We start from the raw sequence: 15602 nt of genomic DNA, 5'->3' as shown, positions 1-15602 counted from the left end.
AGGGGCGGGAAGGAGGCAACATGGCGCGGCCGTTACCGCCGCCATGTGCTTCCTCAGCTCTGCCCCTGTCCGGGAGGGGCCTCGCCCTGTCGCCAGCGTCTCTCAGTGCCGTGCACAAGAGGCCATAGGGAGGGCCCCTATGAAGCTTCCACGAGGAGACGGGGGCTCTCGCAGTCCCCTGCCACGCTTCGGTGGCGAAGCGACCCTGCGGCCCCGTTGGTTCCTCGGGAGAAGCACCCACTGGGAGCGGGGCGCTGACCAGCAGTCGGCTCGGTTCCATCCCGACCACATAGAGCGTGAGCCGGCGAGGCCTGCAGACTGGCCGAGAAGCCTTGATGGGGAAGGGGCCACTGGGGAAGCTTCCTGCTCCTCTACATGGGGGAATAACTTGCTTCTGAAAGTGGGGACCATCCTCAAGATGAATGTCTGCTACTATAGTTCGCATAAACGTTCTACATCTCTCAGAATTTTATCCCAAATCTTGAGGGAAGGCTATGAATTTCGAGACTGGTCTAAATTAGTGGATAAAAGACAAAGGAAGAAGCTGAAGACACGCTTTCTTACTGTTGTGAGAGTCATTGCAGCTCTGACGATACTTTAGGCAGAACACTTAGTATAAAAGCAACCTTAATCTATGGTTGAGATTCTACTTTAAAACGCCATATTTGATATAATAGTTCTTTGTTTCAGAAAGCTGTTACTCCTCCAAAACAACTCCGAAAACCTTTGTATTGTTTGAAGTTCAAAGTGGAGATCTAAACTAACTATTCCCATTATACTACCACTTTTTCAATTTCCAGATTAAGTGGCTATGCTTGTGGGATAAATTAAAACTTGCCACGGTCTGAAGGAAAAGGTTGATTGTATCTTTTTCCTATATGAAGTTGGCAGAACATCCTTTTAAACAAGCCACTGTGTTAGAGGTTTCATAAGTGTTTTGTTTCAGCCACAGACATCATTGGGATAAAGAGATGTTAGTAATTGGTATGTGGTGATACTGTTGTCCTGTATCTGTCTGGAACTGAGGAGTAAATGAAGAGTGAAGTTGCATGGCATGACTTGCTGCTGCCAAAATAAACCAACCTACCTCTGTTAAGCTACCACCACTGCTCTTCTGATCCCGGGTAGTGTTCTCCCTCTCACCAAGCCAACAGAAAACGAATCTTCTTTGGATCAGTTAGTCTTGCCAGATCTGAACCAGCTTGCAGGTGGGGCAAGAGTGAGGTCTGGCATAGATTGTATTGTTTAGTAGCAGCCAGCTGTTAGTTTAGGTAGGCTGAAACCTAATCCTAAATTAGGCCGTTATCTCAGGTTTCTGAGTTGCAGGTTCTTGGGACATTCTCTTGTAAACCCAAATCACCCTAAAGTTGGAAAGATAAAACTTTGTTTATTTTCCTTTCATTTATTCAGTTACTGCGGCATCTGCTATTGCCAATATTGTGAAGAGTTCTCTTGGTCCAGTTGGCCTGGATAAGATGTTGGTGGATGATATTGGGGTAAGTCAGCTTCCTTTAAAAAGTGTCAGGAGGGCTTGTGTGTAGAAGTGCTTCCACTTCATAGGTCAGATGTGCACATGCCTGGTGTTTTCAATGGTTCTGAGAGGAGGGGTAGGAGAACTGGTAAAATCGAGCGTCTGGTAATGTATGCTACATCATTGTGGTTTAATCTACTACTGCAGTTCATGTGGTACAGTTGTCTCCTTTCTACATGTGAGTTCTTGTCACCACTTCAAAAGAATTGGGCAAACTAACAGGAATAAATATCACTGTTAAAGTCAGGCCTTGTGATGGTGCTGACTTGCATATCTTGGTCTCCCTGTTAGGAGAAATAAATAAAATAAAAAAAAATCAAATAATCCCAGAACAATTTTAAAGCAATATTTGGTATTTTAAAATATTCCAAGCAAATGAGGAAAGTTTGCCATTTTACTGTAATGAAATACTGTATTAGAGGTGAGTCACTGCGCTACTGCTAATCTGGTGTGTGCAAAATGTTCGAGTGTTTGTAACATCAAGATTTGTCTAATAACAGTGGTAACGTTTCTGTTGGTAAAATGGGACTCCTGGTTAAAAAACAGCAGCAAGCTTTTGGTATAAAGAGTTTTAATATATGGAAATTTGCAGAGAAAATTAACTTACTCATTTGTATGAATGTTAATGAGACGCAGTAGTCAAAATGTAATAGAAATATGCTTCATGTTCACATTTGATTTCTGAAAATCAGGATGTGACCATTACTAATGATGGTGCAACCATCCTGAAACTGCTGGAAGTGGAACACCCTGCTGCAAAAGTTCTTTGTGAGCTGGCAGACCTGCAAGACAAAGAAGTTGGTGATGGGACAACCTCAGTGGTACGTAGAAAGCTTTACAGGCAGATGCACCAAAAGTCAGTGTTTCATAACCGGGGTGCAGCTTTTTTTCTCTAAGTCTTGGTGCAGTGTTGGTCAGCTATACAGAACGAAAAACCTTGAGGTTAGGAGTGACTATAAGCATTTTTTTAAAGTAGATTACAGAACAAAGAACTTAGATCTATGTGTTTTTTAGAGGTGCTAGTTTTCATATGCAGCTGCTGTTCTGGAAGGGACTTTGCATAGTGCAGTTTCATTATTTTTCCTTTCTTGAAGGTTGGGGATAGATCCTGAAGTAAGGTTTTTAATTTTTAAAACTATGTGAAATTAAAGTGCTGAGGACTAATGAAGATGTCGTGTTGAAAACTTGCCTGAGACTTGGCAACTTGGGGCAGGCAAAATCGTGGCTTTTACCTGGTGTCAAAACTGTTTACAGTTCTAAGTACTTACTTCCACTGAGTAGATATTAGACAACTGTTTGTGATTCTATATTGCGCTTAAGGGCAAAAGGAAGTGTCCTGGGTTCAGCTACAGCAGTCATTTTTTCTCCTTCTTAGCTGGTGCAGTGCTGTGCATCTCTTCCTTTCTTTATCATTATTATCATTATTGGTGGTAGCAGTAGTGGTTTGTATTATACCTTAGTTACTGGACTGCTGTTATCTCAACCTGTGGGAGTTACATTCCTCCAATTCTCCTCCCCATCCCTCTGGGAGTGGGGGGAGGAAGAAGCGGTGGAGTGAGCAAACAGCTGCATGGTTCTGAGTTACTGGCTGGAAGTTACTGTGCTTGTGTGGAATACGTGTATTTAGTGTTTGTATTCCAAACAGGTAATTATTGCTGCAGAACTCCTGAAAAACGCAGATGAGCTAGTGAAACAGAAAATCCATCCTACCTCCATTATTGGTGGATACCGACTTGCTTGCAAGTAAGAAACTTAATACAGTTGAAGTACGTTGTGTTCTTTAAAGTACAATAACTGCATGTTCTTCATGTATCTCTGTATTTGTGACTCTGTTAATAGAGACTTCTTGGTGTAAAGCGGATATGGTGTTTTGTTGAGGGGGTGTTGGAGGTGTTTCTTGTTGGGGGGTTGTAGGTTCTTTTGTTTTAATATCATGTTACTGTAATCACATAAAAATGCCGTGTTCCTATCCTAAAAGGTGAATTGCTTTTGTCCCTGTGTTCTTTGAGGTAACATTCAGAAGGGGTGAAAACATGGAAGATTTTTGTCTTCTTTTGGGGGTGGAGTTCTTTACTGGTATTTATCTTCATTCTACAGGGAAGCAGTTCGCTACATCAATGAAAATCTTATTATTAACACAGATGAATTGGGCAGGGACTGCCTAATTAATGCTGCTAAAACATCAATGTCCTCTAAAATTATAGGAATGTATCCTTTAACTTGATGAAGTGAGAGTGATTGACTGGAGAGCTTAAGTAGCTAGGCCGATTGCCTTTGCAGCAGTTCTTATTAATAGCATATAGTATTCAAGCTGTCATTTTTTAACAGGGGCATGAAAAATGCTTCACAGATACTATTTTTTGGCATGGGAAAACATGTCCAGGCTCCTCTGATTTATGTAAACTTGATTAGGGATATGACTACAGCTTTAACAGCATATTGTTTCCTTACAGCATTGCATGTTAATGGGACTAGTTAAGGAATTGCGTGAATGGAAGAATGTGTTATTAGAAGTCAAGTAGTTAGGAAATGAAACAAGAGGGAAGAAGGTTTCATTTTAGTCCATAGTCACGGAAAACACTGCCTTTCTAGCTTTTTTGCTAACAAGGGAATTCAGACTGACCACAGGATAGGGAGTTTTGTTAAGGAACTAGGTGCCTAAAACATAGGCATCGCACTAGCCTCTCCTAATTTTCTTATCAGCGTATGTGTTAAGAATTACTTTAAGGCAGTGGTAAAGAAAGCTTGCACTCCCATGCTCTTCTGTGGTTCTTTCTTGGAAACAGTTTTTAACTCTTGGTTTGGGCACTGTCAGTGACTTTTTTTTTCCCTTAAGCATAATATTAGGTTTTTTGTTCAGTTATAACCTTAACAACGTTTTAGTGATGGTGATTTCTTTGCCAATATGGTGGTGGATGCAGCACTGGCAGTTAAATACACAGACCAGAAGGGTCAGGCTCGATATCCCATCAACTCGGTTAATGTTCTGAAGGCACATGGCCGCAGCCAGAAGGAGAGCATACTTGTGAACGGTTACGCTCTGAACTGCGTGGTGGGCTCGCAGGGTAAGAACGTGCCACGTTTCATCCTCTGACTCCTCCTGCATGGATCTTACTGATCGCGTTAGTTGTAAATCACTGGGTTTTCAATTCCAGAACAATTAGACAAGAACCCCCAAAAACCTTACTGCTTCACCGGTGGTTTCTAGGCTGGGGTCTGCCAGCCAGTAGCAGTGATCCACAAGGCGTTGGTAAGGTACTGTGGTTTCCCTAACTCAGTAGTAGCATGGTAACACTGATTTTCTGAAATGTAAGTGCCTCCTTTGTGGGGAGCCAACGTCTGTTTGTAGGGAGCTGTTACACTTAGCAGAGCTGTGTTGTGATCAGGTAACCTAAAGGATGCGAGACTGATGAGTCAGCTTTTCATGGTCATTCCCATTTTGGGGATGGGGTCTGGAAAAAGGTAACAGGTCACAGGAGAGATTTGAAAAAAAAAAATAATTTGTCTTTGAAAGTCTTTATTAGCATTTTCTGTACTAGGGCAGAACTGGTGATGGAGAAGCAAACTGGGTAGAGATCTGAAATGTGAAAGTAACATTATTTTTAATCTCTACTGCTAACTTGACATTCTGTTAACTCAGTTCTATAAAATCTATTTTCTTTCTGTTTTTCTCTCATCAGGTATGACCAAGAGAATAGTTAATGCAAAGATTGCATGCCTTGACTTCAGCCTGCAGAAAGCAAAGATGAAGCTTGGTGTTCAGGTTGTTATCTCGGACCCTGAGAAGCTGGAACTGATAAGGCAGAGGTGTGTGTGGAAGCTTGAGTAACTGGGACAGTGGGGCTTCACAAGCTTTGTTGGCCTCTTCAGCTGAGGTGTCTCAATGTAACTTTGGCTGAGTGGAAGAGGTAAAAATGTTTTAAATGTTAAGATTTCCCAACAATACCAAACACTAACGGTAGAAGCCTTCACTTGTGGGGGCAAAACTAGTATTAAGTCAGGTTTTTTGAGAAATCCAAGTATGTTTATGCAGAGGTCCCTTCTTGCAGAGCTCTGCATTAAGATTTTTGGAAATGGCGTGACTGAATGTGATACATTTCTATAACTTGGATTTTATACTTGCAGAGAGTTGGATATTACCAAAGAAAGGATCCAGAAGATTTTGGCTACTGGTGCCAATGTGATTCTCACCACTGGAGGTATTGATGATATGTGTCTGAAATACTTTGTTGATGCTGGTGCTATGGCAGTACGAAGAGTTGTAAAAAAGGACCTTAAGCGGATTGCTAAGGCATCTGGAGGTATGTATATATAAAAACATTTCCTTTTCGCACCTTCTTTTTCCTTTTTTTAAGTAGAAGCTGTTGTTTGGGGTATTAGTAACTAAATTTGAAAATAGAGCTTAACATGCAAGGGAAGGATGAGTAGAGCTGAGACACTGTTCATTTTTAACTTCACTGTAGCTTTTAAGTAACTTCTGTCAAAGTAGGTGAGTACTGTAAGAGTTGAATGCTGAAGATTTACAGGGGGTAGGTGGGGAGGAGGACAAAATCCTGCCTTGCACTGGGAAGACTGTACTCTTGTGGAAATAAGCCAGAATCTGTATTTATATAGAAGACTTTATTACGCACACATTCATAAGCTTCTGTTTGGACAGTTGTGGTAAGTACATTGTTCAGATGGTTCAAGAAAGAACTCCTAAATCATTAAATACATACTGGAAAAAAATCTAGTATAGATTTGTGTCTGTCAATTCTTAAATTTTTAGGAAAGCATTTCCATTATGAGAAAGCACAGGAGCTTGTACTTCTGTTTTCAATCTCTGTTTTTCTTTTCATATGCCTGTTCTGGGAAAAGTTGGCAAAGGATGTGCTGGCATGGAAGGCTAATCTCACTTCTTTCTTTGTTAAAGCGACCGTATGTTCAACCCTTGCAAACCTTGAAGGTGAGGAGAGTTTTGAGGCATTAATGCTGGGACAGGCAGAAGAGGTGGTTCAAGAGAGAATCTGTGATGATGAGCTGATCTTAATCAAGAAGTAAGTCCATTTTAAAATACTCAGTTTTGTGTGCCCTTTCAACTGAGTTCAAGGTAAAATCCCGTTTATTTACTTCCACACTATCTCAGTGGTATGAGTAGTTGCGTGCATGGGAAAGTCCAGTGCAAATAGGAGGCGGAAGTGTCAGTATTTCATCTCTTCTGCGGGGGCTGGACACCTGTCTCATCAAGCATGATGTGTGAGACAATTAGATGGCTGGATAAACTTCATTTAGAATTGTGTTCATAACCAAATTTTTCTATGCTGGCTTCCATTTAGAGAGGCAGTAAGGGAAACAGTTACTTTATGAATAATTCCATCGGAATAAGGTGGTGCTAGCTAAATCTGACCATTCATAATAAAGACACTTTACTTGTGCCGGTTTCATTGAATCAGTCACCCACTTGGTAGTATGAAATGGACAGCTACTGTTGAAAGTTTTTTGTGTTTAATGAATAAGAAAAGCAACAATCACTAGCTGTCTGCACACATGAAACTTTCCCTTGAAGTTTTAGTGTGCCACTGCTGTCTGGTTCCTGAGGACTAAAGTATCCGTTTGTTAACAGAAATACACCTCAGACAGTATCTTTTCCACTGCTTCAATATGTCTTCTCAGTGTTCAGTCTCCTGCAGTCTCTCTCTTGTGTGTGAACAAAATACACTGACCATGGCACTTGTGTGGCAGCTAACATGACTACTTACACTGTAATGTTGGCAGTCATTAGCTCACCTAATGCCTGTGCAAGAGAGAACTTTCTCAATATCTAATTACATTTTGCCCCGATTTGATGGGAAAACTAAACATTGAAAGAATGTGGCTTAACTGAACTTGGTTTTAGAAGAGAACTTTCAGCAAGAAGCATTAATTTACATTCAGTTCAACACAGCTGACTCCTCATTCCTTTTTTCCCCTAGTACAAAGGCTCGTACTTCAGCATCAATTATCTTACGAGGAGCTAACGACTTCATGTGCGATGAAATGGAACGGTCTATACATGATGCCCTCTGTGTTGTTAAAAGGGTACTCGAATCCAAGTCTGTTGTCCCAGGTGGTGGTGCTGTAGAGGCAGCACTTTCAATATATCTTGAAAATTATGCAACCAGCATGGTAAGTCTTGCAGGAGGAAGTAACAGTGTGTCTGTTAGGCTAGGACAGTGTGAATTTTTAAGCATTTATTTTACTCTCCTAGAACTTGGTTCCACGGTCAGTGAAAACTGAATGATCTCAGAGTGGGAAATGCTGCTTTAAAATCGAGGATATTAATTCTTCTTTCTCTAATAATTAGAATATATGGTTCTTTGCCTTAAAACCAGGGTTTGCGTGTGAAAACCCCTACCTGCTATTGCCAGTCTTGTTGCAGCAGTGCGTTTAAAACCTTTTCCTCTTTGTAGGGGTCACGTGAGCAACTTGCAATAGCAGAATTTGCACGATCCCTCCTGATAATTCCAAACACACTGGCTGTAAATGCCGCTCAGGATGCGACAGATCTTGTTGCAAAGTTGAGAGCATTCCACAATGAGGCTCAAGTTAATCCAGATCGCAAAAACCTGAAATGGCAAGTATCTGCCTGGAGGGAGGCGGGTACATGTGAAGTGGGTGGTGACTTGCCAGTGCACTCAGCTGTGAGGGTGGTGAGGCACTGGTACGGATTGCCCAAAGAAGTGGTAAATGCTCCATCCCTGGCGGTGTTCAAGGCCAGGTTGGACAGTCTTGGGCAACATGGTCTGGTGTGATGTGTCCCTGCCCACGGCAGGGGGGTTGGAACTAGATGATCTTCAGGTCCTTTCCAACCCAAATCATTCTGGGGTTTATTTGCATGTGGAATAAGGGTGTAGGTTATCACTAAAGTTCCTCTCTCTGCCTCTTCAGTCCTGTGTATGTGTTACTGGGAACTGGTACTAGCTGAACAGCATATTCCCAGCTATCTTTCTACCTTTTCTAACCTCTCCATCTGCCTCTTTCTTTGCAGGATTGGTCTTGACTTGATCAATGGAAAACCTCGTGATAATAAGCAGGCTGGTGTCTTTGAGCCAACCATGGTCAAAACCAAGAGCCTAAAGTTTGCCACAGAAGCGGCAATTACTATTCTTCGAATTGATGACCTTATTAAACTGCACCCTGAACCTAAAGAAGAGAGAGGGTGCTACGAGGATGCAGTTCACTCTGGAGAGCTTGAAGAGTAACTTAGGTTTTATTTATGTTTGTCTAACTTACATTTCCCACTCTTGTAACTAAAATGTTAATAAAACAAGTGCTTGAATGCTGCTGTTATTTTCTTGTGAACAGACGTTTTTCAAAGCAAGGTTAGTCCTCACAGTGAGAATTTAAGCTCCACAGTGTAACTGAAGTGTCTACAGTAGCCACTAGTCTGTCAAGGCAGTTACTGAGTTGCAAGAAGTAATGGAGTAAGCTTACTTGATTTTAAGCAACACAACTGTAAGCTCCATGATTAGACGTTTATTAGGAAACTGTTTCAAAGCTAGTTCACACTAGCTATTCATTCACTCACGCTCATCTCTCAACACACATGGCTATTCCCATTCCTCCTCCTATACAGAGAGCAGCAACACCACGTTTTCCACCGGTTCGTTCCAGTGCATGTAGGAGAGTAACGAGGATGCGACAACCAGAGGCACCAAGAGGGTGGCCAAGAGCAATGGCTCCACCTTGGATATTAACCTAAAAAACAAGAGCCAATACAAAAGGTCAGGTTAAGAAGTGATTTAATGAGCTTAGCTGAGTTTCAGCATGTAGTCCTTGATGGTGACAGCCTGAATCACCAGCTGCCACCATTTCAAGGAGAAACTGCTGGTGTTAATTAGTAGAGAGGGACCCATCTTTACTCCCTGAAGATCAGGTGAAATTGGGGAGGGGAGAGTAATACCCACACGGTTTGCCATCACTGGGAGAGCATAGTGGCAAGTACACTTCATCATCAAGTTGAATGTCTGAAGTTGTAATTGCAAGCATGCCCAAGCAGTTACCTAGACTTGCATACAAATCACTATCATGAAGTTAGGGCGTGGTAGTTTGGAAACTGCCTGCTAGCTAAGCCCTGGTGTTCCCATTTTACTCAGCAAAGTCACTGACTGCAAGAGGACTGTTCTTGCTTGTTTGGAATATGATCCAGATGCACAGAGTAGAACAACTTTGAATTAGAGGAGGCAAACTAATCGTTACCTTTTCTGGGTTTATTTTCAGCTCTTTTGCTATTGCAACAGCTAATGATGCAAAAGCTTCATTAATTTCAAAGAGGTCAACTTGTTCCAGAGTCCAGCTGGCTTTGCTAATCTGAGAAAAGAAAATAAATAGAGGCCTTGTTATCTTTTAGGTCTTCCTCAGCACGAGAGAAAGCTTTCAGTAAGACTTAAATGGGGTGATTTGAAGCTTCTAAAAAGTTGAAGTAAACAGATTGATTTTATTTTTAACAGCCAGAATTCTTGAAGACAAAAGACAAAATTTCGGTGTCAGCAAAGTCAGTGCAATGTGCCATAACATGCTGGGTGCTCTTAAAAAAGCTTGACTAGTTTTACCCATGCAGTGGTGGTGGTACAACTGTGGGACTCAAACTGTCTGTGCTACCCTTAACAGACAAGCACCGTTTTCAAAAACAGATTTTAGATTAAAAGTGTTTTTTTCAGAACATGAGTCTGATCCCATTAGAGATTCTTTGCTGCTCAGTGCAGATTTTTACACAGGAGATAATGAAATGACCATTAGTGATGCTGTGAAGTGTAACTTGTCCAGTCTCTCCTGCCTTTAAGTTGAAAGACTCACAGGCTGTTTGCGAGATGGTTTGGCTCATGCTGTCACTTGAGAAACTCTTGCAGTGCAATGGCCTACTTGTGGGCAGGTGTAGGCATGTTTCACAATCGACATTCTCATTTGCACTCACTTTGTTTCCAACAAAAATGCTTTACCAGCAGGTTGAAGCAGAGCGATGCTGTTTAACAACCAGCTCGCCAGACCAGTGCACCGCCAGTGCCTACAGTTGAGGAGGAGGGCCTCTTTCTACTGGGTATTGCAGAGACAGATTGGAAACTGTTCACCTGCTGGGAAAACTCTTTAAGGTTTGCTATATCACTGTAACACTAAAATGCATGGCCTAGACAATCTCTCACTGCAAACTGATGCTATGAAATTCTGAAGAGAGAAACTGGTGGATGTGAAGTGTTTGGTAACACACAATACAAAACCTATGTTAAGTAGTGTGGCCTTTTTCAGAGTACCTATAAAATGATAGGTACTGTTAAATACAGCTTGTCTGTTCTACAATTTCAAGAACGTTTATTGTGGATACATTATCACATTCTTGATTGAAAAGAACAGTTTGAGATCTGGTAAGAAAAAGCTTCAGCATTACAGTTCTGATTTTCCCATCAAATGCTGGTTGTGAAACAGCATTGCTCTGCTTGATTCTGCTGATAAAGCATTGTTAGAAACAAAGGGAGTGCAAGTAAAAATGTCTTGGGTGAGTTCAAGTTAGGCTTCAACATTGCCAAGACATTTCAAACATGAACAAAATAAGGCCTTTGTACAGTATAAATAAAACTAAATAGAATTCTAAAGCAAATCTATCCTTATCAGCTGTACAAGAGCTCTTTTCACACTCAGTGTCATAGCTCGATTTTAAGAAATGATCAGCTGGGGTTGCCATGGGCTATGTCTATATTAGCCAACAGTGTGGTACCACAGGGGCTGCTCTCTCCAGCATTTTATCCAAGAACCTCATCCTGCGGACGGAACAAAGGGCACATCAGCAAGGGCCATAATGGTCTGAGCATGTTAAGATGTGGTTTTGGAGTGCACCTTCTTGTTCACTTTCAAACTGAAGCATGAAAGGAATCCAGCCCGCATGCTCCAACCCTTCCGCAGGGCAAACTGAAACACAAAAGGCACCATCACCTTTGCTCACGCAGATGCGCTCATTGGCCCTTCTCTCAGTGTTGTACTATTGCAATACAACCAGGCGGGGACCTGAAAATTAACCCGGCCAGACTCAGCATCAGAACCATAACATGGTAGGACAAAATCACCCCCAAATTAAGTTAGTGCACACACCCATGAAATATGATCTTTAGCCCCCTAGGTTTCCAGGTGGCTTTCCACAAACCTGACTAGTTTAGGCTCTGAACTCCATTCATTCACCTATACATTTTTGGTTTGGTTTGGTTTACAATGAGTAGGCATTAGCTTGGTAGTGCTAGAACTCTCAATCTTGTATACTCTCCACTATTTTAAGTCTTGTTTTCACTTAGTTTATTTTTTCTACCAAGTTTTCCATAGAATATAGAAAAACCAAGACATGGCCAGAAAATGAAAAGCTATTACAAGCAGGAGTTTCTAAATAATAGATATACATAGATAATTACTTACAGCTTGCCTTATTGCTGAAATGGGCCCTACTCCCATTATAGATGGGTCTATGCCTGTCTGAGCCCAAGATACAATCCGAGCCAAAGGCATAAGACCTCTCCTAGCAGCTTCTGATTTCTTCATTAGAATTACAGCTGCAGCTCCATCATTGATACCTGTGGAACGACAAACAACTCATATGTATTTGTTGGGCTTTGTGGCTTGTACTGTACCACCTTTTCCCTCTTGCATAAGTTCACAAGCTGACAGACCAAAAATCACAAATCTTTTATGGATTTAGGTCAGTATTGTTCAGATCAGCCAAGTCCAACCCCCAACACAAAGGCTTAAAATGGCCACCATAAGTATACTGCTGTAAATGTGACACGTTTGTGATTCTATGTGGAAAGCAGCAGGTGGAAGAATCAAGGCACAATCTGAAGAAGGAGCACATCAGATTCATCAAGGTAGACTTTGGAAGAGGCAGCAGAAGGACCAAGGAAGAAATTTCAAAGCTGCCTGTGGCAGGAGAGTCATTCCCTCAGGAGTAACATTTTCAAACATGAATTAAGTTTTCCTTTGTCCAGACCTGCAGTATTAGAAACCTCTGGACAGCTAGTTTTAACAGGAGAGGATGTAGTTTCTATTTGTTCCAGCCTATCAGGTATTGCTGTTATTGTCCAAACACTCATATTGCTTCACAGAAAGCAAGCAAACAAAACCAACTCATCTGTAAAGAAATCCTCCACCACAGTTAATATTTGAGTTCTACCTATGGTTCCAAACTCATTGCCATTTCCTGCAAATACATTCAGCAGTAGCCACATGGCAACCAAACCCCTCACAGAGACCCTGCCTTGAGCCACAAGCAGCTACTGTCCTTTGCCATTTCAGCTTTAGCCAAACGGACCAACCTGAAGCATTGGCTGCTGTTACTGTCCCGGTTCCATCTGTCAGGAAACAGGGCTTTAACTTTGCCATTGTTTCCAAGTTGCTCCCGTGCCGAGGGTGTTCATCTGTTTTAACCTCTATTGGGCCTGCAAAGCAGAGCTACATTTAGATATTCCAAAATTCACTTTACTTCTCTCTTATTTATAAAAATAACCCCATAAAGTTGAAAAAGAAAGCAGCAGCTACATGCTTACAGAACAGCTTAAGGAAAAGGCTTCCTAAGTGGGAAACCGTCCACTGATTATAAGACACACAGTAGAAAACAGGCTTTTTTCTCTAAAATCAGCTCTCATCATCCGTTCTCACCTACCTTTTTTAGAAGGTACAAGAACAGGAACAATTTCTTTGGTAAAATAGCCAGCTTTCTGTGCTGCCTCTGCCCGGTTCTGTGACTGTACCGCATATTGGTCTTGTTCCCCTCTGCTGACTTGCCACTGACTGGCCACATTTTCAGCTGAAAAAGGAACACAGTGCAAATTGCCATCAGGAAATACTAAGATTTTAAGCTGTAAAATTGTAAGTACAAAGGTAATGAATGATTAATGATTGCTGTAGCGAGCAGCTGAGCTTGCTGAACATTTTCATTCCGATTTCCTCCTTTTGTTTGCTCATGATTCTCTGCTGTGTTTTCTTTTGAGTGTGAGAATTTCTGTGCGGGTTCATGTCCCAGAGAGGAGTTACACCAAGTTAAATACAAACGCAAACAAGCATTTCTAGCCTATTGCTTCTCTGGGTTATTATGCTTAGATCTCTCTACAGCTGCTTCAGAGGAGGGAATGGTTCTGAAGTTACTGTTTCATAAGCAGGGTCTGAAAAAGCAGTTGTTCGACTACCCCATCCGAGGGTGCAATAACCTGCAGTAGCAGAACTGTGTGTATCCATAGGACACTTAATTCCCCCACAGTGCAAGTCTGTGTTGCTGGATGCTCCAGTTACGTGCAGGGATTATTTTGTTCATTTTTCGTGAAATTAAGTTGAATTGCTCAGATGCAAGAGATGCAGCGAGATCAGCTCAGACAGACAAAACCAAACCAAACACAACAAACTAGCAGCTTTACAAAGCAGAAAATGCCTTCATTGCCTTTCAGTATTAGGGATTTCTCTATTTTTCATGACCACAACTGAAGGGCAGCTTGAAACACCTCATTTGAAACTTCAGATTTCTGAAGTTTCCTATCAAGGGAATTCTTCCCTCTCCCCAGTTAACTGTGTCATTTCCTGGACTGTCACCACTTACCTGTTATACCCATATGATACTGATAAAAAGCATCTGTAAGGCCATCAAGAATTATAGTGTCCTGCAAGGAAGCCTCTCCCATTTTAATCCCAGCTCGCATGTGAATGACATGAGGAGCCTGCAAGAAGGTATTTTGACAGGAGTCAGACAGTTTCTATCTCCAGTGTATACTGAAGAGGCAGACCCCTGCCTTGTGGCTGCAGGTTGCTGCCCCAGATCATGGCAGTCTCCCCAGCTCCCTGTTCTGTCTCTCCCTCCAGGATGCCAGCTGGCATGGTCTGTTTGGCCTCTCCATTCCCCCAGTAGCAGATCACCAAGCAGTGAGTGTTTCCTCTCCACAGATTTAATCCATCATCCCTGGCCATGGGTCCCTCAGATGATGGTGGTTCCCAAATGCTCTCTGCAGGCAGTGAACGTAAACCTCACTCTCTGCACCCAGCAGAAGAGGCCACCCCATTCTTAGGCATCAGATCCCTGCCCCAACACCATTACTTAATTCTGCCTTAGGATGAACACCTCAAAATAAAAGTGCTTTGCTTCCTTTCCAAGCTCAAATTGCTTAGTGAACAACAACATTCCCAGTCACTCCCTCTTTGGGCTTCTCACAACACAGAAAATCCCATCTAGGCCAGGTGTCACAAGCACACAAGTGTGCGTTTGTATGGCACCTTTTCAGTAGCTATGGCATCAGGTCTTTGTTTTTAAGAAAAGGAAAAAAACAAGCTACCAAAGTCAATTGCTGCACGAGTAAATTCTTTCCCAGGTGCAGAAGCCAAAGCTGCTCTTTCAATCTACCTCTAGATCATTAGAATCATTGAATCAAATAGGTTGGAAAAGACCTTTAAGATGATCAGGTCCAACCTTTACCCCATTAGCTTTGAAACACAGGGTTTCAACACAACGCTGTTTGTTGCCGGTAAGGCAGCTCAATGCGAGTTCAATGGTTTGCTTCACCTTGCTCATGCTCTCCATGCCTCCTGCGACCACGATGCTGGAGTCTCCCATCAGTATGGACTGAGCAGCCAGACACACGGCCTTCAAACCCGACCCGCAGATCATCTGGCAGCTCCATGCGGGCACGGTGTAAGGGATGCCCGCAGCAACACTCGCCTGCCGGACGGGGTTCTGGCCGGCACCTGTGGGAACAGGCAGCACGTTTCCTTTCTCTGTTCTTAAAACACAAACATCAGCCTTGACACTCTCCACAACAGGTACCCTCATTCCACCAAAATATAGAGCCCACTCCTATCTTCAACTGGAAGACAGAGAAGTTCCAAGGGGTAATCGGTAAATAGGAGCTCAGTTACCTCTCTCCTTTATATTGTTGACTAATAAAAATACCTGCAAGATCAGGTATGGGACTTGTTACTGACAGTTTGAACAGCTCTGCCTTTGATGGCAGGTCAGATAAAACACCAACTTCAAATTAGCACTAGCCTGTTGCACGCATGTAAAAGGAGAGCTCATTTAAATTGCTACTTGCTGAAGGGT

General features: G+C 42.3%; 2 protein-coding genes across 2 annotated transcripts; one reads left to right on the top strand and one right to left on the bottom strand.

Annotated features, from left to right (window-relative positions):
• Positions 1–971: 971 nt before the first annotated feature.
• Positions 972–8836, top strand: TCP1 (t-complex 1). The gene is made up of 12 exons (XM_010015701.1): positions 972–984; positions 1411–1496; positions 2224–2352; positions 3177–3274; positions 3629–3739; positions 4415–4596; positions 5212–5338; positions 5657–5832; positions 6444–6567; positions 7483–7675; positions 7960–8123; positions 8538–8836. The coding sequence occupies exons 1-12, from the start codon at positions 972–974 to the stop codon at positions 8749–8751; spliced, it is 1617 nt and encodes a 538-aa protein (XP_010014003.1). The 3' UTR covers positions 8752–8836.
• Positions 8837–9023: 187 nt separating this feature from the next.
• ACAT2 (acetyl-CoA acetyltransferase 2) lies at positions 9024–15266 on the bottom strand. The gene is made up of 7 exons (XM_010015700.1): positions 15066–15266; positions 14112–14229; positions 13185–13328; positions 12838–12960; positions 11945–12099; positions 9749–9859; positions 9024–9247 (listed from the first exon to the last, which is right to left on the bottom strand). Exons 1-7 carry the CDS (start codon positions 15168–15170, stop codon positions 9080–9082), a joined length of 924 nt encoding a protein of 307 aa, XP_010014002.1. The 5' UTR covers positions 15171–15266; the 3' UTR covers positions 9024–9079.
• Between the last annotated feature and the right edge of the window lie 336 nt (positions 15267–15602).

The sequence above is a fragment of the Nestor notabilis genome, unplaced genomic scaffold, assembly GCF_000696875.1.
Source record: "Nestor notabilis isolate BGI_N333 unplaced genomic scaffold, ASM69687v1 Scaffold29765, whole genome shotgun sequence".
In the NCBI taxonomy this organism is placed as follows: domain Eukaryota; kingdom Metazoa; phylum Chordata; class Aves; order Psittaciformes; family Psittacidae; genus Nestor; species Nestor notabilis.
The sequence above is the reverse complement of the archived record's forward strand: the minus strand, read 5'-3'. Positions and strand labels throughout refer to the sequence as shown.